The following is a 27587-nucleotide window of genomic DNA, read 5'->3' as shown; positions in this document are numbered from 1 at the left end:
TGAAAAAACCGTAACATTACACATATTGCACATAATGTTGCACATGAATGGTGATATTGCACATGAAAAAGAACAACAGAATAGCATTGTCCTTCTATTGTATATGCTGTTGGTGTTATATGTGGACTGTATATGTATAGATGGACTGCACTTTAACTCTGGTTTAACTCTCTTAACTGTGTAATATTCACTCTGTCTGTGCAGTACAATGGTTCATGTGCAATCCTTTCACTGTACATATTCTCACACCGCACATATTTTTCTTGTTTTTACACACTAAACCTTTAAGTATGGCCTGTTACTTATTGTTACTTACTGATGCCTTTTCTTTTTTTTTACTCTTGCTGCTGTAATATTGCAATTATCCCCATTGTGGGACTAATAAAGGATGATATTTTTGTATCTTATCTTCTGTGCAAAATGTTCCTCTATGCACGGGCCGCAAAGTTGGCCACTATGGGAGATAATTTAAGAATAAATTCCTCGGTGAGCTGGAGAAACTAAACGATGAAGGGCAACAGTGAAGGGGCTGTTTGTTCCTCCCGCCATGAACGCGGTGGTGCAGTACTCCTAAGAGACCGAGGGGGGCGCCCTGCACCAGGTCTTCACTCAGACAGCACTGACTGAACGGACAGAGCTTTGTGCCGAAAACTAAAGCCAACCTGTGTCAGACTAATGAATTAACACGGCCCACTTCAGAGGTAAATACTGCCGACGGGACGCCGGGGGAACGTGTCGGGCGGGTTCGGCTGCACTTGTGTGTCTGGAAACCGACTAATTCCTGCATTTGCTGCGGTGTTGTAAAAAGCCTCCGTGGGGGCAAGTTGGTGGTGAGAGGAGGGTTCAGGGCGACGGTAGCAGCAGCAGCAGCCCTTCTCCGCCTGGGAACTAGCGGCGGCGCGGAGCGATGCGTCGAAGTTGAGAAAAGACCGTAACAAGTAAATAAGCGTCGTTTTGAAACTTTACAAAGTAGTTGCGTGGGTCGACCAGCTCGGGAGCTGACCACGAGCACAGCGGCGCGAGGCAGCGATCGGTAGATACTTCACTTCCTCTGTGATTGTGTGTAGCTGGAGATGTGATGGGTACCAGAGTAGTTTGAGGCCTAGGCTAAGCGGAGTGGGCTAGCACGGTTAGCTCGCACGGCTAACGTGCATTAGCCGCTCGCCGCTAACACGACTTCCTTCCCGCAAAATGTTAGCCGTTAGCCAACAATGTTTGCACTGCAACCAGCTAGCTTGTCTGATAACCCGTGTGACAGTAGACGCACAGCAGCGGGTTCAAAGTGGGTTTACAACAACTGAGCAGTTTAGAGGCACGGACGGTTAGCGAAATGACAGCGGAGCTCGTTCCTGGGGCCACACGGCGTTGGATTCGAGACATTTGCGGAAAATATGGAGCTGATGTTTAGCTGGGGGATTTTTAGCATATAAGCTAATAATATGTACAGTGTTGGTTTAATGGAGGCTTTCTGTTTGGGAAGTTTTCCGGATCAGGATGTCGTTGAATGTTGACTCGCGGTTTTGACCATTTTAGTGGGTAAACACTGGTGATTGGTAAATGACAATGGTGCTTAAAACGAGGTTTTTGGGTAAGTGCGGGTAGCATGGTTGTGTTGAACTTTTGTTTTCCGACCCATAGAGGCCAGTAGAAGACCGTGTGGATTGTAGATCAACAAGCATGGAGTTCCCGCAACAGCAGAAACCGGCGGGGGACGGAAAGATCACCTACCCTCCTGGAGTAAAAGAGATCACGGATAAAATCAGCAACGATGAGGTGGTCAAGCGATTGAAGGTATGTTGATGCGGTTTCCTGGTCTCACCACACGTCTACTCAAAGCCTGCAAGCCTGGTCTCAGTGTCCAGCCCCTGGCACTGTACCAAACCTCTCTAACTTTGTCAACTACAGGGTATTAAGTAATAAGAGGCCCCAGGCTTTTGGCAGCCTGTTTCCCCATTCCTCTGCTTTCTCTCTGTCTGTACAGCAGCACTCATGATCACCTTATCACTACCACAGTGTTCTGATGTCCTTAAACATGAGCTTGACATGATACAAAACAAGAGATAGTAGCCTCCAGAAGTCGAAGGCTCCAACTTTTCCAGCCCTTAGTCATATTCCCATAAGCCAGGAACAATTGGTCTATCCCAAAATGTGATTACAAATAAGCAAACATTGAACAGTTGAGCTTTTTTTACTCCATGATACAAAAAGGACAGATGGAAGAAAACATGTGCACTCTAGGAATTGATCATATTCGACATTCTGTTGAACTGAAGTAGTCAGAGGACTAAAATCGGTTTAACCGCATGTTCAATGTTAAATTCAAAATACAGATGCGTAACATACAGAATAATAATCACCCAATCCAATGGTCACGGGGGGCCACTGAATGATGTGAATCATATATATTATGACCTACGCAGTCACCAGATCTAAATCCAATTTGAACACCTATAGGAGAGTTTGTTTATTGAAAATTCACAAAAATGTCCCATGAAACTAACTCCAGGTCCAGCTCCCTGAATTCAATCTGCACCAAAGCCACTGTGTTCTTCCTTGGCTGACACACCCACCTAATTTCAATAAAATACACTCCGTACTGTTTGCGGCATCCCCTTGACAAACAAGTGAGTAGGCCAACTTCATCAGCTGATATTTGCTGATTTCAGGTATATTGTTTTTGGCATGTGTTGTTAGATATGCACTGTTAATGAACTCCATTGTTTACAATATTCTCAGCACTGTTTGCTGTACATTTAGCAGAATAACATGACAGCCGAGCAGGCAGAGTCTAGAGGTGTCCTCTCGTTAAGATGCTAACTGGTGTTATCCTTTGTCCTGAGTTTTCCGACCAAAAGTAGACAACTCTTAGTATAAGTGTGCATGAACCCGAGACAAATGGAGGACACATTTTAGATCAGATCTTTCAGACCACAGTGGTCTGTGACGCATGGGGAGACATTGTACACACCTGGTATTAACTTCCGTCCGGAGAGATTCGATCACAAGTGGCATTAAAATGCGCCCTGAATGTGTCTCCTCTGACCGCTTGTGATTAGATCTCACTTTCTCGGTGTGTGTGTGTGTGTGTGTGTGTGTGTGTGTGTGTGTGTGTGTGTGTGTGTGTGTGTGTGTGTGTGTGTGTGTGTGTGTGTGTGTGTGTGTGTGTGTGTGTGTGTGTGTGTGTGTGTGAGTGTGAGTGAGTGACGAGTCTGAATGAATCTCGTGCAGCTGTGAAGAAAGATTTTACCAATATAAGGAAAATATCGATCATTATGTGGTGATCAGTGCTGATATTGTGGTGGTGGTTACAAACAAATCAATGAGAAAAAAGAGAGGAAGTCAGCTGATTAGGAGGTCCTTCATATGTGGCCCCAGGACAGATTCCACAAGAATGTGGAGACATTTGGCCCAGACCACCTCTGAATGTGGTATTGCATGATCAGATCACTATCTGATCTGAGTGCCTTCACACCTGTACTTGAAGCGGTTCACTTGTGATCGGATCACTAAAACCACATGTTGATACAGGGGGTCCATTTAGTGCTGGCAAGACAGTGTGCGATGTGTTCACTGGAAATACTGACACCAAGAGAATGAAGTTCAGAGGGGAACTGTAGAATGAGGTGATAATTCTCTCCAGGTTAATTTCCCATACCTACTGTGCCTTTTAAGTAACATGTGAGGTTGGAATCATTTGACTTTTCAACTAGAAGGGTCCTCTGATAGAGCATTCCCCCTGCTAAGGCTAATGTCCCATCTCGCCATGTCAAAGCAGTCTTTCCAATTACTTATCTAGACAGTGGCGTCCCACCACACCCTCATTTTACCTGCCATAGTTTAATAATGAATACAATATCTCTAACTTTGTCTTTTTCTCCATTGCTGCATTGTATAGATCAGAACAGCGCTATTTGCTGCTTGCTCACTTGCACACTCTTGCTATCTTCCATAAAGTGGTTACTGTCCATGTAGAGCCAGTCAGACCTCATTATTTCAGCTGCGCTGTTACCCACGAGTGCCATGTAACGCAGTTCTCTCTCACACATGAGAACTTGTCTTTCACTCATAAGTCTGTGTACCTGTGTACTTGGAATCTGATGTGCGTGAGAGTGATGTTCATGCATGTCTCGTCCTGTCACTGCTATTGATTGAATTAATTTTGTGGGAAATGCTGCAAAGTAAGACAAAATTCCTGGATCTGCTCTGAAATTGAATGAAAAGGAAAGATCCGGTACCATACCACAGATCTGCCTGTAGTTTTTGCATAATCCTGCTAATTAACAGACTAACAAAACCGAAACTTTCTTGGCAGAGCTTTCAGCAACATTTGATGCTATTCACCCCTCATGACAACTGTAGGAACTTAGTCAACATAAGTCAAAACTTGCCATGTACCTGATAGCCAAATATACCACAGGGATGGGCGGCAGGGTACAATTCTCATAAAAATTGCAGCTTTTGTTCTCCGATAATAAATAATGATAAATCAATTTTTGTAGGTCATTGATAACATTGTCGGAGTGAAACAGGCTGAACCTGAGGGCTCAGTGCAGCACTCAGACAGTCTGCAGCATTCACTCAAGATATCTGGTCGTGTGGGAGGAAATGGTTGTTGGTTTTGAGTTTATCAGCTGATATCAGAGCTGCTTGCCTGAATTGCATCGTTAAATTGTGGTGAACATTTGACTGAACATCTTGCAGACAGTTGAAAACATGTCAGTTATATTTTCAAGCTGAGCTAAAACTGTGTCCAGATAAGTGTCTCCCCTAGGTTGACATCTTATTTGAGGGGGAAGGCAGTGGGTTCAGAGATGCATGCACACTCTGCAGCTCAGCAGGCGCACACACTCGGATCTGTAGTGTTCACTGTCTCCACCGGCTGTGTTGTGACTGTTTCTGTGAAGACCAGCAGAAGTGTGTTTTGTATATGTGTGTAGGAGTGAGTGTGGTGCTCTGCAGTTTGCTGGAGCTGTTGGCCCATCCCCCACCCCAGCTGGCTGCCTGGCTGTTGAGCCAGCTCCACTGCTGTGCTCCAATGTGCAATCTCTCACTCTGAAACACACACACTCTCACTTTTTCGCTCAGGCGTCTTCCACACTAATACGTGTTAGTTTAAAAACAGCATTTTAATACTAAAATAATCTCTGTCCAGCCAAGCGTTTTAGCTGCTAATCAAAAGTATTTACTTCTATATACCAACACCTGATGGATATCACATGTCCATTCTTGTACACTGGGCATGCTCGTGCCAGTGTAAACAGGAAGTAGATTGTTAATCTGCAATCAGTTCCTTAGTTGCAGAAAATACTACAAAGGAGGGACAGCAATGGTGAAAAGTAAGACCAGGGGGGATTTATTTTCTTGGACCCATGACCAGGGGGAACTACTGACAGTAAACATTAGCAATGTTTTACATTCACCGCTAGCAGCTGTGTCCTGAGTGGCCCCAATCAGGATTCAGGAAGTGAATGCGGGTGATTGCATCATCATGAGTCTCCTGGTTCTCATCTTTCTCTTGAAAGAACCAAATTCTGCTTTTCTTTACAGACAAGCTCTTAAGTCACAAGTGACTTATAACTGATGTGGTCTGATTATAATGTGCTCTTTCCTAAACTACAGTGAATATCAGTTTTTGCATCCAACTTCCTGTTTCTTACTGTTTCTTCCCTGTTTCTTCTTTGACCATAACATTCTAATCGCATCCCGATAAACAGTGGATGTAGTACGAAAACTGGACCCAGTGATCTAAGATGGCATCCCATCCATTCTAGAAAAAATTGCTCCCTGGGTACATATGAAAATGTTAGTTACTGCTCCTGTGTTTTTGAGGCCATAGTCTTTATGTCCTTCTTGTTCACTTACATGATTCAAAACAGCCAGGTGATGGACGGGTTTTGATAGGGATATTGATTTTTGGGGAGCATTATGAAAAGACAATATAAACAATACATTTTTCTTCTGTGTGACCAAGATATAAACACAGCAAGTTTTTGTTGTTGGCAATGATCCCTGTAGATCAACCAGGGCTCCAGATGAACTGGTGCACATGACTTTTCCATTTAGGTGCACTAGCACATAATTTAGGTGCACCCACAACTTTTCACTTTACCTTTTGGCATCACAATAATACACCTATTATACCTTTTCTTGACAGTTTAATTATTAATCGATGATGTTGACTCATGAATCTGGATCGTTCCAGTCACTTAAACACTGATGTCCTGGCAGTGCGCGTCTCGTGTTGTGTGTATGTTGGACTTATTTTTCAATGAGTTTAAATAACACATACTCTTAATAATATAAACTCTTAAGCTAAACAAACAAAAACAAAGTAAACTTCAGGACTGTTCAGATCCTAATAACTTGTGATTAATGTTGTTGTTTATTGTTTAAGTGTAAATTCAAAAAATACTCGTTCACGTTGCTGAACTCTCCTCTCTTATCTCTACTACACTGTCCGTTTGTCTGTGTGTGTGTGGGTGTGGGGGTGGGGGTGGCCCGTGGACTGTGTGTGTAAACTCTGCAGATTAGAGGAGAGAGAGAGGCGATTCGTCTTGATCAAATACAGAGACACCAGCTAAATGTTAGGCGCTCCGGTGCGACCAAGGAAAATGTTTAGTCGCACCTCACAGATTTTTGGTTGCATGTGCACTTTGGAGCCCTGTCAACAATATGTAAATATCAGCCAGGTCAATTCATCAGCCTATTGCTAGTTTAAAGTAATGTCATGGTAAAAATGTTTGAGCTTTTTATTTTATTTTTGGGGGGGATATAGTGTCTTAATTGTTATTTTACAAAGCAAATATGATGCTCACAAAACGTAATCATTTGTTTTTTCATTCATTTCTTTTAAAACGACTGGGGCACATGACATGCAATTCCAACTGGGGCCACAATACTACAATCTTCTCAAATGCACTCACTGTTCCTCGAGGTTGATTAAAACAACTACAGCAGCCCAAAAGAACGAGCCGTTGCAGTTCTCGTTATTCAGCCATTCAAGCAGATTCTCTCTGGGTTCAAAAAAATGTTGTTTGCCTCTTTTTGAAGTGGCATTTTCCAGCTCGATCACTACTTTGTAATTTCAGTATTCTATGACAGAGTAGAAGAGAGATGACCCTGTCCAAACCTTCTGCCACAACAGCTTTACGCTAATACTTCTGTGGCAAGCAATTGGCAAAACACTGAGGACACTGGACAACTTCATGTTGTCAAAACCTTTGATTCACTATTCTTATCAAAATGCTTCCCATCTCACCCTCCTTTCTGGTTGCTCTGGTTCGCAGATGGTGGTGAAGACCTACATGGACATGGATCAAGACTCTGAAGAGGAAAAGCAACAGTATCTCAACCTAGCACTCCATCTCGCTTCAGAGTTCTTCCTCAGGAACCCAAACAAAGATGTACGGCTACTGGTGGCCTGCTGTCTGGCTGACATCTTCAGGATCTATGCTCCTGAGGCCCCCTACACCTCCCACGACAAACTCAAGGTTAGAAACTGGGCAAATGTATAGATTCTCAATCAACTTACTCAGCACTAACCCCAAGGAAATACATTTCAAAACCAATCCAAGGTTCACACATGTGCTTATTTCAGCAGTTGAAATTACATTTCATTTAGCTGATGCTTTTTGAAATGTCAACTGTCTAAATATGAAAATAAAGTCCTTGCTGCTGTATTAATATAGGCCACTATGTGCAATATTTCTTTTACTTTATCAATATTAAATGTATTTCATGCTCATTGGTTTATTGAATGCAACTTAGACATATCAGTGATGTAACCTGGGGTCATCAAATTGTTTTCCGGTTTTTCTCCAGGACATCTTCCTTTTCATCACCAGACAACTGAAGGGGCTGGAAGACACCAAGAGCCCTCAGTTCAACAGATACTTCTACCTGCTGGAAGTAAGGCGCTTATTCTGTAGAAAACAGAATAGGGGCTCAAGAACGGATACTACTTTTGAAACAAATAATATGCAACTATTTTGACAATCAAATAATAAATCAAAAATATTTGTCCCCTTTTAAGCAAAAATAATGTAATGCTACATATTCTCAGATGCCAGTTTCTTAAACGGACGGATTTGCTGCTTCATTGTCTTTGTGCCTTATGGTTTGAGATTTTTGTGAAGTTGTCTTTGGCATTTTTGACATTTCATAGACAAAAAAATGTATCAAAATACAATCAGCACATTGGTAATGAAAATAGTACAAGTTGCTGTCCTACTTGTGTAATATGGATTGTGACAACATACTGTTGAATTGATGGCTGATGAAGGAATAACATTTTGTTTTTCTGTAGAACCTGGCATGGGTGAAGTCATACAACATATGTTTTGAACTGGAGGACTGCAATGAGATCTTCATCCAGCTTTTTAAATCACTCTTCACTGTCATCAAGTAAGGCCCTTATGTTCCACCCTAACCTTAACTGTTCGGTGTTTCAATGTTTTCTTAATGTCATCAGGTAACACCCGAGTGCAAAATGTCTGTCACAGTCTCTGTCCTTCTTTCTCCACAGTAACAGCCACAACCAGAAGGTTCAGATGCACATGATGGACCTGATGAGTTCTATCATCATGGAGGGAGACGGAGTCACACAGGAGCTGCTGGATACCATCCTTATTAACCTCATCCCTGCACACAAAGTGAGACACGTACACACACACACATCTTTTTATAACTTTATCATAATATTAATTATTTGTACTTATTTTTCATTGTTTGGTGTAATCGTGATGGTCATATTGGCGTTGTTTGTTTTTTTGCTGAAAAACATAAAATAGCTATTTGTAGTCTCTGATATACTGCAACTCTGGATTAAAGTCTATTAATAAAACTACAATTTTCAGCACTAAACCTCTGTTTATTATTTCTTAATTTACTTTGTGAGACTTGGGCTGAAAATCAACATGTTTGAGATTTCTTAGCATTCATTTTTTATTTTTGCTTTCCATCAATAAACCTCCTGAGCTCAGGACTCTTATGATGCTTAACTTGAATGAATGTCTTTTTTTTCTGTGCAGAAAAATTACAGTCGACATACGTCTGATACCTGTACCATTTTTTGTTAGGAATTAGCCATTTTAATCACAGTAACAACCTCCCCACACGCAAATGTTGCACCACAACAAGATTAGGTGCATCTGAAATGCCAGAAACATCAACACTGAATCTCAAGATGATTGTGATTGGTTTAGAGAAATTCAAACAAACAAGAATGATAATAGGTTCAGACGGATAATTTTCCAGCACTGACACAGGTGCCGTGTAGATTGTCTGGCTGTGCGAGACTATATTCATCACTGAACAAAACCTGGGAAGTTCTGTGAATCTGTTGTGAGTGTTTGGGTACAAGATTGAAGGAGCTAATCAGTGTTTAACTTTACTTGTAACAGAATTTGAACAAGCAAGCATACGACCTTGCCAAGACTCTTCTGAAGCGAACTGTCCAGACCATAGAGACGTGCATCGCAAATGTGAGTAGCATCCTGATGTCTATTTATTTTCCCTCATGTCTCAATTATTCATTCTCAGGTTTACCCTGTGTTGTTGTTTCTCTGAACTTGTCCTCAGACTATGTCAACATAGATTGCTTTCTTTCTAACAGTGTTTATATTTTTTTCTTCCATAGTTCTTCAATCAGGTTTTAGTGATGGGCAAGTCATCAGTCAGTGACCTATCAGAGCACGTCTTTGACCTCATCCAGGAGCTGTTTGCCATCGACCCAATGCTGCTTACCTCTGTCATGCCACAGCTGGAGTTCAAACTTAAGGTATACAACAAACACACAACCCTAAAAATGGTTGTCCGCACATCAGACCAGCAGTTTCCGTTGATGCTTCTTAGGCAATGCATCAACAGAAACGGTGGGTCTGCATTGAAAACCATTGTTTATTTGTTATTTTTTCCATTGTTGACTGATTTTGTTTTGTAATATGAATCGTTTTTAAACCTCCACACTAATGACAGCCGTAGCAGGAGGTAATATGTTTTAAGGTTAGCCATCCGTCCATCCCGTTCTTTTGAAAGCAATATCTAATCAGTTGTAAAATAATTGTGTAAAATAAAATGTGTTCTGTGTTTGCAGAGCAATGACGGCGAGGAGCGTCTGGCTGTTGTACGGTTGCTAGCTAAGTTGTTTGGGGCCAAAGACTCGGAGCTGGCTTCACAGAACAGACCACTGTGGCAGTGCTTCTTAGGACGGTGAGTTACATGTGTGCACACAAACATACACACTCAGATATTAGTTAAGCCGATTTATTTCAACCATGAGAAACATGAGCAACATATCTTGTGACTGAGAGTGAAAAGATATTATACTAAATTGTCATTTGAGGTAACTAGAAGGAACTCTCATAGTCAGCTGACTAACTTAATACTTGAAGTGATGTTGCATATTCAATAAGAGAGCACACAAATGAGGAGTGGCCTTTCTTGTAAAACATTTGCTTAAGTTCTTAAAGAAACTGAATTTGCATGTCATCCATCAGTCACTTCTGCCTTAACCTGCTTCCTCACGACTCAGCTGAATTGTATGTGTAACTGCTTTTTTACTCCAGGTTCAATGACATCCACGTTCCAGTGAGGCTAGAGTGTGTAAAGTTTGCCAGTCACTGCCTCATGAACCACCCAGACCTGGCCAGAGACCTAACAGGTGTGCTCTTACTTAGAGTTTGTGTTCCTGAATCAGTACAAATCACTGAGTGTCTTCTTCACTCTTCTTCTTCTCTGAAATTATGTCCTTACTTTCACATTATCCTCTAGACAATATTGTGGTTACATGTCTTTCTCTTCTTTACCCAATCAGAGTTCTTAAAGGTGCGTTCCCATGACCCAGAGGAAGCCATCCGTCATGATGTCATTGTGACAATCATCAATGCTGGAAAGAAAGACCTCAACTTGGTCAACGACCAGCTGTTGGGCTTTGTACGGGAAAGGACTTTGGACAAGAGGGTGAGACAAATGTGCACTCACTCGTGGTGCATCAGTGCTGCAGATATCATTTTTATTTTTAGAGCCATGTAGGAAATAAATGATTGCCATTTTGGATAGCCGTAGATCAGTTGACTCGAGTTTCTTCATTCTGCTGATCAGCAGTCATGGACCTTGGAGACATTTGAAATACAATGTCGGAGTCCCTAACCACATCTCTCCCACATTAACATGTAGATTCTCATACAGTTTCAATGTATGTGTTTGTCTGAGAGTACGATCAGTGCAGCAATTTCCCTCAACACCAGATTCCTTCCCCCATAAAACAAGAAAATAGATTTTCCTTATCTAAATGTATTCCTGTCCTGACTGATGTGTTTTTTTCCTCTCTTCCTCTACAGTGGCGCGTGCGTAAGGAGGCCATGATGGGCCTCGCTCAGCTTTATAAGAAATACTGTCTACACCACGAGGCCGGGAAGGAGTGTGCTCAGAAGATCAGCTGGATTAAAGACAAGCTGCTGCACATATATTATCAGAACAGCATAGATGACAAGTGAGAACATTCATACTCTACATTTAGACTGAAATAACTTTTAGAGAAGCAGGGACTTTGCATCTGATGTGTAATGCATTTTCTTCTATGAGCAGTCCGTAGGAAAGCTAAGTGTTGCAGTAATATTCGTGATGAAAACATCTTATTCAATCTCGGCCATAAAACTTGTTTTTGAAAGGTCAATTTTACAAATAAAGGGCAACGGTCACTGCGAAGATTTCACTTGAAGAATAAAGGCAGTGGAGTCTTATCAGAACTAAATATGTCTTTATTAATATTTTCTCTCTTGTGTTTTTGTCACAAATTTGGTCTTAAATTGAATTCCTAGTAGAAACAAAATGTCTTAAATTTTACTTGTTTATAGCTGTAGAAACACAAAATGCCAAGTTTATCATTTTGAAGTGATAATAATATTGATTCCTTCCCTTGATGAACATTTCTACAGGTTATTAGTTGAGAAGATCTTTGCCCAGTACATGGTCCCTCACAGCCTGGACACAGAGGAGAAGATGAAGTGTCTCTACTACCTGTACGCCTGCCTGGACACAAATGCTGTCAAGTGAGTAAACCTGCAAAAACACACTTCTTCACATTTTAGATTGCACATACACCTACTGGCCTGTTTATTTTAATGCATATTTGCTATTAACACAGTTTCTATCCCCCAGGCATATAATGATTATTATGTCCATCTGTCTGTAATAGTTTCATTTCTGAAGCACAATTTGGATATTTCTAACTTCACAATTATGTCGATCAGGTTCTGAAGTGGTGCCTTTAGATATTTTTGGTTCCATTAAAAGTTTATTTGAGTTTATTTAATTTAAATTTTTTAAAGTAGAACTCAAAATCCGAACTGGATTTAAATGCAAGCAAGCCCAACCCTGTTTCTACACACAACATGAAAGCAAATGTCACAATACAGAGATATTGATCACTGCTTTTGTTTTGCCACCTCTCACTTGCTTTCTGCTCTTTCTGTTTGTTCTGTTCTCTCAGGGCTCTGAATGAGATGTGGAAGTGTCAGAACATGCTCCGAGGCCTCGTCAAAGAGCTGCTGGACCTTCACAAGCTGCCATTGGTGAGCTCGCACACAAAGCTGTCCGTCTCCTTCATGTCTTTTAAGGCCAATGTATCATCAAACCAATGACTTGTCGCTCTTTCCCCTGACAGTCTGAGGCCAATAACAACGCCATGTTTGGGAAGTTGATGAGTATTGCCAGTAAGTTGGAAACACACCATGATAAACAGAATTTCAAATCATACTGAAAGAGTAATTGTGTGGGCGGCATCCTTATCATTCTGTTCGGTCTTTCCAGAGAACCTGCCGGATGCAGGAAAGGCTCAGGACTTCATGAAGAGGTTCAACCAGGTTCTCGGTGAGGACGAGAAGCTCAGAGTGCAGCTGGAGATGCTCATCAGCCCGACCTGCTCCTGCAAACAGGCTGAGATCTGTGTGGTGAGAAGACACTGAATACTCATCCATCCTAGACTGGCAGACAGACGGACAGTCTTTGTCTCTTTTTATCACAGTTAAAGTTTGATTTTGAGCCTCATTTCTTCCCTGCTACCTCACTACCCCTTTCCATACATACGCACTGAAAATAGTTCCATTTATCTGTATTTTCAAGGTGCAGTCACAGAAAATGGGTTTGTATGGTAGTTGTAGGAAATTAAATCATGATACAACAGGAAAAGTGTCTTTAAAGTACTGCATTTCTTCAAAAATAATTCATGCTTGATCTTGGTTTGCAATAAGAAAGCAAATCATGCAGCGTTTGTTTTTGTTTTTATTCTCATGTTAATCAGCTGTTACACCATTATAATGAACCTGGTGAGATCCCCTCTCATGTTGAAGTTTGTTGATCTTTAACTCGGTACAGCGCAAAGAAACAATAACTGATGTGTCATTCTTTCTGTTGTGTTTGAATTATAGTTGTCAGAATATGAAACCGTAATATGTGAAAGTTCTCAGATGTATTAATACAAACCTTGGTGTAAAAGGGTCTGCAGATATGAGCACAAATCCTTGAATGTTATTTTAAACGGTATTTCTGTTTGTACTGTGTGCAGAGGGAGATCACTCGTAAGCTGACGTTCCCCAAACAGCCCACCAACCCCTTCCTGGAGATGGTCAAGTTCCTGCTGGAGCGAATTGCTCCCGTCCACATCGACTCTGAGGCCATCAGGTCAGAAAACATGTCTTACTCCAGACGACAGTAATATTGATTAAATTTGAAAGGCCCCAAAATTCATAGTAAATCTTGTTCCATTATATACGAGTGTACTTTGGTGCAATACACGAAACAGAGGCAAACCAGCAGTGTTTCCCCATCTCAGTGATAGTGATCTTTATGAACATTGTGTCTGTGTCATTGTGTAACAGCACGAACAGGCTTTTCTCATTCATTGAGACACCTAGTGGGGTTGAGGTGTAACTGCAGGCCTCAGTCAGGGCATACAATTAACCCTTTCTGCTTTATGGAAAAACACCATGACAAAGGAAGAATTTGTACCAAATGACAAATGCTTAAATTGTACAGCATAACAATTTTTTTATTTTTTGTATTTCTTGCTACTATGTTTAGCACTTAGTTTTGTCTGTAAACTCAAAGGTTTTGATGAGTTTAATATAAAGATGGTAAAATATGAACTGTATTTTGTTTCAGTGCTCTGGTGAAGCTGCTGAACAAGTCCACTGAGGGCACAGCTGATGATGACGAGGAGGGTGTTACCCCTGACACAGCCATCCGCTCGGGCCTGGAGCTCCTCAAGGTACACGACACAGACCAAGCACAGAGGTTTCAAGTCTGGGAAAGTTCACCTTCATGTTGCAAATTATTGTGTATGGGAAAGAGCTTTAATGTAAGATAATCACTACTGTTATGGTTAAGGGCTGGATTATATATTTCCCTGATACGTAATCTGATGAATGAATGTGAGAAAGTAATCTATATCGACCTTATTTCATTCCGTCTAGGTCCTGTCATTTACCCACCCCACAGCGTTCCACTCAGCAGAGACCTACGAGTCTCTGCTACAGTGTTTGAAGATGGAGGATGACAAAGTGGCAGAGGCAGCGATACAGATTTTCAGAAACACTGGACAAAAGATCGAGGCGGAGTTACAACAGATAAAATCGTAAGAGAACTATGAAAAGAGAAATTGATATGAAGTGAACATGTGCAAATAATCAATTCAGACTATATGTTGTGCTTGTGTTTAACATTTTTCTCAGGCAGAAGTATATCTACATTAAAATCTCTACCTAGTCAGACTATAAAAGGTTTCTTTTAAACAATTTAAGAGTCCACCTGCGGCAGTACCAGTCCAGATGTTGACTGAATTAAATAAAGAGTCTGCTTTTATCCTTTATCCTTATGATATCTGTTATATCCATCAGGACGCTGATTCCCATCCTGCATCAGAAAGCAAAGCGTGGAACACCTCACCAGGCCAAGCAGGCTGTCCACTGTATCCATGCCATCTTTAACAACAAGGAAGTGCAGCTGGCACAGATTTTTGAGGTAGGAGACCATTTCCTAGCTGAACCTGCATGGGATCCGTCTTGTGTTCCAGACAGATGTTTTTTTGTTTTATCATGTCAGCTTGTATTGTCCTTGTTCAGATGTCCTGACCATGTGTTTTACCTCACCCCCAGCCTCTGTCACGTAGTCTGAACGCAGACGTCCCAGAACAGCTCATCACTCCCCTCGTGTCACTTGGCCACATCTCCATGCTGGCCCCAGATCAGTTTGCTTCACCAATGAAGTCCATTGTGGCTAACTTCATCGTGAAGGACCTGCTCATGAATGACAGAGTATGTGATGATCAACCTATTAACATGTATATTCATTGCACATTTATTGCACATCGTGACTGTCATGCCTTTGTATCTACAGTCGGTGGGAAACAAGAATGGTAAGCTGTGGACCACTGATGAGGAAGTCTCACCTGAAGTTCTAGCTAAGGTAAACAACAAACATCTTTTAATTATTTCATTTAAGTCAAATGTGTGTAATTTGTATACTTCATGATTGCACATCCATGATGTAGTGTTGTGTGGTGGTGATTGTATAAAAAAAAATTTAAAAAAGGAAGATTGATTGTAAAGACGAAGGAGGATCACTTTCTCTTATTATTTCCTTCCTTCCTCTTACCACAGGTGCAGGCCATCAAGCTGCTGGTGCGTTGGTTATTAGGAATGAAGAACAACCAATCCAAGTCGGCAAACTCCACCCTCCGTCTGCTGTCGGCCATGTTGGTCAGCGAGGGAGACCTCACAGAGCAGAAGAAGATCAGGTAGATCAGAGGTCAAAGATCACTGTGCTGAGTCAGAGTCATATGGAAGCTAACAGCTCCTTAGAAAAACAAATTCATTCATTTAAAAAAAACAAAAAAATACTTAGGGAACACCTTTGCAAGTTATAAATGTATTCTGTCTTTCTTTGTTATTCACTTTTGCTTTGTTCTTCCTTCATCTTCACAGTAAATCAGACATGTCTCGCCTGAGGCTGGCCGCAGGTGGAGCCATTATGAAGTTAGCCCAGGAGCTGTGTTACCATGACATCATCACACCTGAACAGTTTCAGCTCTGCGGCCTTGTAATCAATGTCAGTCTCACCTTCACATCCTTATTTCTAGTTTTAATGGGGAAAGAAACATTATCAATAGCCAGTAAACATTTTCTTTACTCTCTTATCCGAGTTGTGTCAATTGAGTTTCACTCCACTGTTTCTTGCTCTGTGTGCAGGATGAGTGCTACCAGGTTCGTCAGATCTTTGCTCAGAAGCTGCACCTGGCTCTTGTCAAACTGGTGCTTCCCCTCGAGTACTTGGCGGTGTTTGCCCTGTGTGCCAAGGACCCGGTGAAGGAGCGCCGCGCCCACGCCCGACAGTGCCTCCTCAAAAACATCTCCGTCCGCAGAGAGTTCATCAAACAAAACCCGATCGCTCAGGGTCAGTGTTCCTGAAACCTCACATGCTCCTTGATTACACATCCTGTCATTACAGAACACATAACATCTTCTTTATTGAACTGCATAGACTATAGTGGCCCCATGTGTCCAGTCAGGTGTCATTAAACTATTGTAGCAGTAGAATGCACAACACGATTGCATAAATACAATAGCACCATTCCAACCGCAAACAAAAACAATCTGTAAAATATGATTGAAGTGTGCCATTGAAGTTCATGGATGGTTTGTTCATTGGTGCTTTATTAGATACATTTAGGGCTGCGTGATCTCATACAGTACAAATACAGGCAGGAGATTTGAGCAATAAACAGAAACATGGAGGAGTGTGAATGTGATTCAGAAGTTCTGTTACATTAAAATGAGTTCTTCTCTCTTTCAGAAAAACTCATCTCCCTCCTTCCTGAGTATGTCGTTCCCTATATGATCCACCTTCTGGCTCATGACCCAGACTTCACAAAACCACAGGAGTATGATCAGCTCAAAGACATCAAAGAGTGAGTTGGTTTTCTGTCTTATACAGCTGTCGATTTGTCTTTTTTATTTAGTTTCACGTTTTCAACATTTATAATTTTAACTCTAAAAATGCTCAAATAATCACATGATCTCAGCAGTGATGTACAGCATGTTTATTGTGTGTTCTGATGCTGTTTAGATGCCTGTGGTTCATGCTGGAAGTGCTGATGACAAAGAACGAGAACAACAGTCACGCCTTTCTTAGGAAGATGGTGGAGAACATCAAACAGACCAAGGATGCACAGTGTCCTGAGGATGTAAAGGCCAATGAGGTACACACACACACATTGATAAATAAATGAAAGAAAGGGGATAACCTGCCACAATTAAGTTTAATAAAAGTTTGCATGATTTGAAACAAAATATTGTCCAAAGAGTTGTATGTTAATGGAGGGGGACCATTTTTTAACAAACAATGAATCACTGAGTTTGCATCCTAACAGTGTTTCTTGTGTTGCCATGGTTACAGAAGCTGTATATCGTCTGTGATGTCGCTCTCTTCGTCATCGCCAACAAGAGCACTGCATGTCACCTGGATTCTCCAAAAGACCCTGTCTTACCTCCCAAGTTCTTCATCCTACAAGACAAGGCAATAAACACACCAACCCACACACACACACACACACAGGGACGTAGCGGTTGTAAAATATAACTGATATCTTTTTGCATTAGCTATATCGTCATACAAGCTTTAATCTTTGAATGATCGCAAATTCATGAAACAACCTTTCATACAACTTTTCACTTGACGGTGGCTGTTATGGGCGGTTACAGTACCACCTATTGGACTTGTTCAGAATCTGCAGCTAGTGAAAGATACACAGCAGCAATAACCAACACGTTGTTTTATTTGCCAATTGACCAGCAAGACACCACAAGGTGTAATCGGCTGATACTGATGTTCTGCAGATAAATGGGTGCATCCCTACTTTGTGGTTGATATTTGTAGTGGAGCAGTTTATGCTAATCAAGTGTTCTGTTGTAATATATCTCTTCACAGGACTTCAAAAATGATAAAGAGTATCTGTTGACAGAGATGAGACAAATGCTGCTCAGTGGGAAGGTCAGTAAGAAACTTTCTGATTTCATAACCACTGCAAACTGTACTACTTCTGTCTAAGTGCTACATATAGAACATTGATGCAGACTGGAGTGGTATACTGAAGCCCACCCCTCCTTCCCTTTCTGTATTTAGCCTAAACCAGCTCCAGTGTTGGCGACTGTGAACAAACCTCTGACGGTACCAGGGAGGCGGATCTTCACTAAGGCCACCCCAGTCTCAGACACAGCCAGTAACACCAGCACCAACTCCTCTCCCCTGAGCTCCTCAACCATCAACAAGAACAGGTAATCACACATTCACTCACATATACACATAATCAGAAAACTGACTATTACAACAGTGATTATTTTCTAATGTGTCTTGTGGTAACAGCAACGCTGCCATCGAGTCATCAGAGAGCCGAGTACAGGAAAACAATGAGAACCCAACGATCAAGAACAACGAGGGGAAGAAGGTAAAAGCTTATAAGCAACCACCAGGTGTCAACTGAAACTACACACATTCTCCAGTTTACAGCGGCGTTTTCTTAACTGAGCTATTTGTCCCCGTCTTTCAGGAGGAGCCGAGTCAAAATGCAACCCCCGATGCTGGGACAGAAGCGTCGCCTGTGAAGAGACGTGGTCGTCCACCTAAAACAGCTGCCACTCCTGGAGCTGAAAAGAAGGAAGCAGGGGCACCGACAGTGGGTGGAGCTGGCAGAGGCAGGAAGAGAGCGGCGGACTCCAACCCGTCTGCAGAATCCGTCAATATCAAGATGTCAAAACAGCAGCAGCAGCAGAACGACGAAGGGACAAAGAGACAGATTGACTTACAGAGGTAAGAAGGAGCTGAGGACAGAGCGAAGGGACGACACAAAGGTGGAATTTACCTCAGTAGCTTCATCATAAGTTGATATTAATATTTGCTCAAAGTTTATCCCCAGTCTGTCTTTTTAAGCAATAGGTAAAGAACAGCATCCCTCAGATAGGAACCTTTTCTCTCAGTAGGTGGCCATTTGTGAGCAGTGAGAGTGAAAAAGTGAGAAAGAGGGAGCCAGGAAAGGACACAGGGAGAGCAGCTGTAGGGACAGTTGCCCACCTCCTGGGCAGCGAGGGGGACACAGAGATGGAGCCTGAGTCCAGCCCTGAGGGTGTAACCTGTGACAGGAAGAACATAGAGAGATGCCCCCTCACACAAGAACAGACCAGCGGTGCAGCCAGGTCCAACAAAGACAACCAGGGAGATGCCAGGTTCCCAAGCAGGGGAGAGCCCAACAGTGGAGAGAGGGCAGGCGGACTGGCAGTGAGTTGGTTTTGTCACAGAATATCTGACACAGAACCTTCTGTGATGTGACATCTGTGCTGGATCACATCATGTAGAATCAACTTTGAATTGGTGGTTTACACGGATGTAACCAGGATTTCATTGAGGTTCAAATTCCCTCAGCACAATACTACCACCAAAATGGATTTAACTATTCAAATGACAGGTTTTTCCATCCCTGTGACAGTAGCAGAGATGTTAAAATGATGCAGAGATCAAACTTCTTCTTTGTCTTGCAGGTAAAGAGAAAACCGGTGAAGGGGAAATCAAGACTGTAGAGAACGGGCCATACTCTTCCTCGTAACCTTCCCAGCCCTACGCACATGCTCCTCTGACTCTTAAAGCTTTCCTGGATACATTATGGACCTTTCGTAAAAAAACACACATTAAGTATACAAACACACACTTACACTCACACCACCACTGACATCCTAGAAGGTTTTAAACACCTTGTAGTCTTGATTTAAAGTGCACTGTATGTAGGTGTTACTCAAAAAACATGTTATTTTCTTCCCTTTGTGTTTGTTGCTCTTTGCTTCTTTTGTGGAGCCGTTTTTAAAAAAAATAAGAAAAAAACAAAACAGGATGGACATTTTACAAACGTTTTAATCTGATTATGATTGTTGCTTATTAAATTCCCTGGGAAAAATCCTACTCCATGTCTTCTGACCTCTTCCTCGTGTTTTCTGTTGCATTTTTTTCCCCAGCTCACCAGATTTACTTAACACAGTTGATTATTATCATTTCTTTTGTAAATACCTATGTGCAGCTTTCCAGTTTAAATTTTTTGAATATCCAGTTAAAAATTGCAGCAAATGGTTAAAATATGGGAACATTAATGTATAAACGGATGTACCGGCACCAAAATTTTATAAACTTTGGTATGTTTAGGTTTCTAACTTTGGTATGTTTAGGTGCTTTAGCTCGGTTATAGCGTTACGAGGCAAGGTAGGAACTCTGGTTTCTTACCCGCCACCTGTAATTCTATTGAAAGGCCTTTTGATTAATTTCCAGTGTGTTCTCAGACTAATTTGAATTTTCAGACATTTCTAGAGACTGTGTTCTATGCTGTTGCCTCCTCGTCCCCTGGTCCAGGGGTCATAAATCGAGCTGGTTTTGAATTACCTTTTTGTTTTTTAACTGCTCAAGTCTTTGGAATGCATAAAAGAAATATTACTATACAAGTTTGTGTTCAGGATTTTGTTCCATCTTTTACAATGAAATATATTTTGTACTTCTGTCAGTTTTCCGTTGGGTTAAAGCCTGATTTTAGGCTTAGAGTGAGTGGAAACCTCTGTAGGTTGTCGAGGACAACTTATTTTTTATGTAGTTTAAAGTATGCCTATTCTCTTGATCATATTTAATTTTTTTTTTTTCAGAAAATAAATGCTTTTAGATGTTACTGTGTAGTGCGTCTGTCTTCACCACTGTGTTGTTTTATGTGCAGCTTTTCAGACACGACACAAGCAAACTTGATTTTCCACTTTTTTTAATCAAAGAAACATGACACCGTCACAATAAATAACCATGCTTTTTTTTATACTGCTGATGCTTGCTTCCAAGGAAACAAAAAAGGAAAATAAGTCTCAATCCAAATGGAGAAACTGAGATGCAACAGCCCCTTTTTTTTTTATGCAGTCATCGTGCAATATTGTACATAGTGAGAACACCGGGGAGGTGGAGAGGGGGTCTCTTTTTGTCCTTTCTTTTTCGTACAAAATATAGATCCAGCCATCGATGGTGCGCTCGAGTGATAACGGGACGGCTCTTTATCAAGGATCTGACTATTTACAAGTAAAAGGAGATGGTGTGCATTCTACCCTTTGACCATGATGCATTTTTTTTGGTTTCTGGCCTGAAAACTCGTTGGACGTCGAATGAGATGATCGCACGATTAACTCAAAGTGTTGCTGTCGTATGCTGCTGTGTTGGTAGGGACTGAGCTGGAGGTCAAGCAAAAAGATGATTTTTATTTTTAAATAAAAAAAACGGTGTGAGGATGCACCAATGCCCCACTTTTCTATACTATGCTTTCATTTACAGTTCTTGTACCTCAAATCAAATGTGTGAAAATACTGTGCAGAACAGAGGAGTTCCAGCCTCTTGTACGACTCAGACATCAGTAAAAGACAACCCTCCATGATTATTTGATTTGACTGTTGTAAAGCATGTCAGGGAATATAGGGCGACACCTATATTGCCTCAATATATCGCCTAGATTTGTTTGAGTGATAAAGCTCCTCCCCTCACAGCTGAGAGGGTGAGCAAAACCCTTACTGTGTGCCTATGGTTGAAACTGACAGCACTGAAAAAACAAACTGCATCGCAAACTCAAATCGTTACTGACATTCGGACACATTTCTTCTTGTAGTGTGTCGGATGCATCGGTTCAGAGCAGGAGAGATTTTTATTCTAGCAACATACCCCAGAGGAGGCTTTGCTTCCCTACACGACACACGCCAAACCGGGTGTGCTTGAGCGGTGGTGTGCAGAGGTTCCAGGTGTCTCTTTCCGGAGATCAGAAAGAGTCTTGCCATTTCAACCCCAAAGTCCCATCACATCAAGTAGCCAAACTAAATACAAAGGCAGCATAGAACATGCTAGGACGATAAAAGATCAACAAAAAGGTTGGATTGTGGCGTAGCAGAGAAGGTGACACCTAACGACCTTTACTGCCGGAGCTGGCTGTTACCTCCCGTCCCGTTAGGGTCAGGATTTTTGGCTGTGCCACTTCAAAACAATCTTTAAAGAAACAAGACAGAGGGATTTCTCATGGGTCACAAAAGCATAAAAAGATGTCTCTTCCATATAACTGTAAACTAGGCATAGTTTATATTTAAAATAATTTGTTTTACAATGCCATGTAAGAAAAAAAAAAGTATATCCCCATTGTATTTTCAAATTTACACGCGTCTATTTACAGATAACTTTTTTTCTTCTGTGTATGTGTGAGGATGTCTGGGTGTGATCTCTCTTTACTTTTGCAGAAGAACAAAGTGGGAACATCCAAATCTCTGCAGATGATTGAAGCATCTCTGATACACTGCTCGTGCAGAACACTCCAGTCAAGTGACTTTACATCCAGCTAGACCTTTACAGTATTAAAAGTCCAAAAGAGAGAATAATCAAACACAAGGTGTGACTTCTGCCTAAGGACTAAAATGTTGATGTACTGTGAGAGCAGTATGCAGGATTTCCTTCAGTTTTTACCCCGAAAAAGAGGCAGTTACTCTTTGCAATATTATGGAAAACACATTTGTGTAAAAGAAATTTCAAGATGCTTCAGAGCTGATATGACTAAAGGGCATGGAAGACTAAACGTCTGTTGAAAATGTATCTGAACACATGGGATCAGACAGGCAACAGTGTGGTGAGCATATTGGCGATTGTGTTACTACCGGTGTTGAGTTTGTAAGTGAACAAACTTGCTGTAAAAGTAGGTTCAGAGTACTGCTGTGGCAAATAGGGTGCTGTCTGTGCAATCAAAAAAAAAAAAAAAGGCAATGGTGGAATGTGCCGGGGAGGAGCTGATGCTGTAAAGACAGGAGTTTGTTTGGGATCCTCACACCTGGCTGGATCTCAATTGCTGAGGAGGAGCTCTGTCGCCGTTTCCACGTCCCAGGATTTTGAGGACAAGGCCGCTATTACTGCATTCTGCATGACGGGAAGAAGAATAAAGACAAATGTGACCCGTGTCATTTGTGACAGATGCTGTCAAATGGGGTTTTCTCCCTCTACCAGTAATAATTTAGTTTATAAAATGTCAGAAAAGCTTTAAAAAAAGTGAATATGTTGAAAAGATCAGGAGCCGAAAGAAACATCTTCAAATGTTTTGTTATGTCTGAACAACGTTCCATAACCTTAAAATATTCAAGTTTACTAACAGAAGACTTAAACTAAACAAGATGATTACAACATTAAAAATTTAAACAAAACTATTTATCAGTTATCAAAACTCTTTCTGATCAATTTTGTGGCAATCAACTGATCATTTCATCTCGACTGCCAAACGAAATCCCTCCTATTCTCCACCATCATCAATATAAAGTATAACAGTGCAGGAAAAACATGTCGGTTCTGACCTTATCAAAGCCCATGGCACAGAGTTTGTCTATTTTACGGGTGTATTCAGGATTGGGGACGGGAGCACCAGCGTAGAAGTGAGACCACAGTCTCGCAGTCTGTTTGAACATTTCTGGGTTCTGCTTATACTGAGGAGAGAGAGAGGGAGACAGAGAGCGAGCTTGGTTAAATACAAGTCTGCAACATGTGACGATACAGAGGCACAGACCGCGTTTAAATGTCTGTGACTGTCCACAGAAAAACACTGACAAAAATGTTATTCTACAGAAAGCTCCCTTGTTGTACTCTTGTTCAACTTGTTTACTACAAATGTAATTTACCATCTGAAAAGAAGAAATAATGGGCAGTATGACCGCAGTAAAACACCAAACCTCTCTCACCTGATGGGCTACTACTGCATCCTGTGGGTCGTCTGGTTCCGCCGCAGCAAGTAGAGCCTGTAGAGACAACAGCACTGTTCGCAGCGTCATCGCAGCTGCCCTGGGTGACACAGGGTACAAGTTGAAGCAGATAAGTGGAGGGTGTCCTGTATTTTTACACCCAGCACCGTATAGGTCAGAGGGTTCAGGCACGTCTCACTCACCACTGGTCTTTTAAAATGTCCAGACATATAGCTCCCGTCACAGAACTGATATTCGGGTGCCAGATCCTACTGATGAAACGCACCTGAGAAAGACATGAGTGGTTATATAGATAAGAACAGTGAGGTCATGGAAAAAAAGGATTTACAAGCACAGTAATACTGACTGAGTCATTTTCTTGGTTTCGATCATATTTTAATCAAATATGATCGATATCATAGCTGGGCTGTATAATGGTTATATACATTTACTATTTTTATGTTACACCATCTTTACCGTGATAGTTGTTTTAAAATGTCACTTTTGGGTCATTGGACAATGGTACAAATCAGTCAGTATCAAAAATGTTTTACTCTCCAGTATTGGTATTGGCATCAGCCTCCAAAAATCAGTTTCAGCTCTTCTAAACTAACTTTATTATGTCTACAGATCAATGTAGCAGAGTAAAATACAGATACTGTGACAGCTCCCTGATTAGTCCACGTTTATTATCATCTATGTTAAAGTTTGTCTTTGAATCCTCAAGATCTCAGACACTATCTGTTCTGTACCTTTGGAGTTGCCTCAACATTTGAGGATAAAATCAGTTTATTTCTAGGGTGCCAGGGCTCTGTTGGATTTTAATTCTTCAATTCACTTAAACTGAAGAATCTATATTGTTTAAGATCCACACATTTGGTGTCATTTTAGCAGACTACAATATCTCTAAAAAAAACTACTGTATAAGTGGAGTAACAAATGGCATACAGAAATCTGAATCCTGCTTTCTACTAGCATTCTTCAGCCAACATGTTCAGGTTTTTCAAAATCAGTTCAACAGCATTTCATTGTTTACAAAACCAGAAAAAAACTCATTTCTAATCAGGATAACCATGTGCATGGACTGGGCGGCACACGTTGACACACTTTTTCCATTATGTTACAAACTGTTTCTTCTAATCATGTTCTCAGTTACACGCAGCTCCTATTGCACTTCTGTCCGTCCTGGAAGAGGGATCCCTCACATGGGGCTCTCTCTGAGGCTTCTACGTCCCCCCTCCCCCTGTTAAAAGGGTTTTTTGGTAGTTTTTCCTGACTCTTGTTTTAAGGACAGAGGATGTGAAACCTTGTTACCACTACGAGACAAATTGTGATTTGTGAATATGGGCTATACAAATAAAAACTGATTGCTTGATTGACAAGTGATATTGAGGCTAAGACATACAAATGCTTAATTGAGCAGAGGAGCAGATGGAGAATAATGGATCACTTACCTTTGGTGGATTAAAAGGATAAGTTTCTGGGATTTTTATTTCAAGCTGATATCTGCCACCTGGAAAAAAACGAAAGACATGACGTTTTAGCTTGAGAACTCAAACCATGGCCGTGTTGAAGTGTAGCAAACATCTGTCCTCGTGCAGATCTGTGTGTCAGTACCTTCGTACGGTGTGTCTGGAGGACCTGCGATCTCCCCCCGCAGCTCCGTGAAGTTCTCGTCCACCAGATCTACTTTGATCTGGTTTTTACTCGTCTGTGTGTTGGGACAGAGGAGAGGGACACAGTGAAAACACCCTGCTGCTGCTGTGTGTGTGGCTTGTTGGCTCATGGGTCTCAGCCCGTGTCAACCATGAAGTCACACACCGTGAAGCTGCAGACATGTTGGCTGCTGAACACACAACAACACTCATCGTCTCCTCAGAAACACGCCCGTTGGTTGGGGGGGATTCACAGAAAGCGTCAGGCTATTAGCGTTAGCCACGCAGATAGCTCAACCGAGGAGACGGTCTGTGGAAAGTTAACTACAAACCCCCACATTATCCAAACATGGCGGATTAAACAGTCCCTTTAAACGCCCCCCACCTCCTCATAAAGAAACTAACGGCTGATACGTGACCAACACGTTCGTAAAGTTGGTGAACGCTGTAGCAAAACAACACAAGCTAATGCTAACTGTGGATGAGATGTCAAAAATACCCTCAGCGAGCTAACGGCTGCTAACCCGAGCTGACACGGCTAATAAGATGACGGGTAGTCCGCACGAGCCAGGTTTATTTATAACAAGTGAGCGATGTTGTTTGTTGGACACGCCGGGCCTGTCGAGCCACATCCCCGGCGTCTCCTGAACGCACCCACCCGACAAAAACAGCAGAGCTCCGGCCACAACACCGAGAACAAGCTACAGGCTACAGGCTGAAGTTGCGCCGTTGAGGCCCTGACCCGCTGCCGCACCGGAGCGAAGGTAGCGGCGATCTCCCGACACTTCACGGTTTAATGGAGTTGGAACAACGACAAAGAAGGAGCCGCGCGGGGGTACAACACACCCGGGGAGAGACGGACACGTTACCGCACCTCCTCGCTCTTGAGAACTTCTTTAAACTCCCGCTTGATCCGCTGGACCGCGATGTTAGCCATGGCTGTGTCCGCTGAGCTGCCTCCTCCGCCGCCGCTGAGCTGCTGCTGCTGCCGCCGCTGCCTGGAAGCGATAGAGCCGGGGCCTCTCTCCCTGTGGTGTGTGTCGGTGAGCGCTGGGCACTGCGATGTGGTTATGGAGCCTTCGTTTCACTTTCCCCCCCGCTTCTTCTCTCCTCAGAGGCAGCTCACCGTCACCCGCCTGCCTTCCAGCGGACAGAGTCAGCGACTGTGTCCAGAACGTGCACAACACAGCTGCGGGTAAATGGAGACCAGCCTGGAACTTTTCAGCGGTGAGCTGCAGAGAACATGGGTTCATGGGTTTTTCGAACTTCACGATTTTTCCTCATCCTCACGCCTTGAAAAACAATTAGGTTGTTTTCTTTTCCTCCAGCTCTGGTTAGGGTCAGGATTTAAAATCTAACTGGATTTATTGTTTTTGTTATTCAGAATGAATGAGTGAGCAAAACATACACAATGACAGAAGACAGATGGTCACCACTCTCTAATAAGACGCCATTTATTAAGTATTTATGAGTTGTAAATCCTGAATTCAATTACTTTTAAAATCATCATAGATCAGATATAAACTACTACAATTAGTAGAATGACATTCAGTAGAGTGGATAAACCTCCACCAAGGCCCAACCTTCGCCTTATTACATTCGTCGCCACAATTAAATTCACTAGATCTGGATTTTTTGTTTTACCTGCACCAAATTGCAAACACTCATATATCATTCCCCTAAACATGATTTTTTTTTCTCAACAGGATCCATCAATTATTCTCTGAGAGACCCTATCTCACAATGTTAAAGAATGAAATCCAAAGTGTAATGGGTTCCTGCCTGACCCATACACGTACCACGTCTCTTCCACCTAAGATCACGTATGTTAACTCATCCCATAGTTTTTTCATGCAAACAAATGATCAGAAAGTGGTGGAAACACAACGTTCTGGCAGAGGTAATGAAACTATTTCTGGGTTGCCAAACGTCCTGTCATGCCTTTTTGACCCTTCTATTGGACTGTCTGACCATGGGACTCACCCTCTGGAAAACAGCTGCTGAACATCTGGACCTAAATCCATTTTCAAACTGCTTATTAACAACTACAATTATACCCTTGATGGATTGTAGATTTACCTATAATTTATAAACCTTAAGTTTTCCTTAATGATTATACCAA

The 27587-nt window shown here is 41.9% G+C and overlaps 2 protein-coding genes across 7 annotated transcripts; one reads left to right on the top strand and one right to left on the bottom strand.

The window, feature by feature from the left end:
• The first annotated feature begins 561 nt into the window (after positions 1 to 561).
• On the top strand, positions 562 to 20531 carry pds5a (PDS5 cohesin associated factor A). 5 transcript variants are annotated; one of them, XM_035173928.1, is made up of 34 exons: positions 562 to 701; positions 1639 to 1791; positions 7287 to 7490; positions 7822 to 7908; positions 8306 to 8403; positions 8525 to 8651; positions 9402 to 9482; positions 9638 to 9778; positions 10094 to 10209; positions 10566 to 10660; positions 10814 to 10959; positions 11340 to 11491; positions 11937 to 12050; positions 12491 to 12572; positions 12665 to 12713; positions 12811 to 12950; positions 13565 to 13680; positions 14161 to 14266; positions 14472 to 14632; positions 14895 to 15018; positions 15153 to 15311; positions 15394 to 15462; positions 15657 to 15793; positions 15981 to 16104; positions 16245 to 16449; positions 16849 to 16963; positions 17122 to 17254; positions 17452 to 17571; positions 17983 to 18045; positions 18178 to 18329; positions 18418 to 18499; positions 18602 to 18861; positions 19029 to 19326; positions 19587 to 20531. In XM_035173928.1, exons 2-34 carry the CDS (start codon positions 1678 to 1680, stop codon positions 19623 to 19625), a joined length of 4209 nt encoding a protein of 1402 aa, XP_035029819.1. In that variant the 5' UTR covers positions 562 to 701; positions 1639 to 1677; the 3' UTR covers positions 19626 to 20531. The 5 variants fall into 5 exon arrangements, with proteins under 5 accessions (XP_035029819.1, XP_047198841.1, XP_035029828.1 ...); XM_035173937.2 differs by lacking the exon at positions 562 to 701 and adding an exon at positions 734 to 938; XM_035173945.2 differs by lacking the exon at positions 562 to 701 and adding an exon at positions 734 to 1033.
• A 288-nt stretch (positions 20532 to 20819) lies between these two features.
• Positions 20820 to 26817, bottom strand: ube2kb (ubiquitin-conjugating enzyme E2Kb (UBC1 homolog, yeast)). 2 transcript variants are annotated; one of them, XM_035173980.2, is made up of 7 exons: positions 26340 to 26817; positions 25428 to 25521; positions 25265 to 25323; positions 24014 to 24096; positions 23811 to 23910; positions 23430 to 23558; positions 20820 to 23001 (listed from the first exon to the last, which is right to left on the bottom strand). In XM_035173980.2, exons 1-7 carry the CDS (start codon positions 26400 to 26402, stop codon positions 22927 to 22929), a joined length of 603 nt encoding a protein of 200 aa, XP_035029871.1. In that variant the 5' UTR covers positions 26403 to 26817; the 3' UTR covers positions 20820 to 22926. The 2 variants fall into 2 exon arrangements, with proteins under 2 accessions (XP_035029871.1, XP_035029878.1); XM_035173987.2 differs by lacking the exons at positions 25265 to 25323; positions 25428 to 25521; positions 26340 to 26817 and having other exon boundaries at positions 23811 to 23905.
• Positions 26818 to 27587: the final 770 nt, after the last annotated feature.

The sequence above is a fragment of the Hippoglossus stenolepis genome, chromosome 2 (genome assembly GCF_022539355.2).
Source record: "Hippoglossus stenolepis isolate QCI-W04-F060 chromosome 2, HSTE1.2, whole genome shotgun sequence".
Lineage (NCBI taxonomy): Eukaryota > Metazoa > Chordata > Actinopteri > Pleuronectiformes > Pleuronectidae > Hippoglossus > Hippoglossus stenolepis.
Note: the sequence above shows the minus strand (reverse complement) of the source record. Positions and strands in the feature narration are given on the sequence as shown.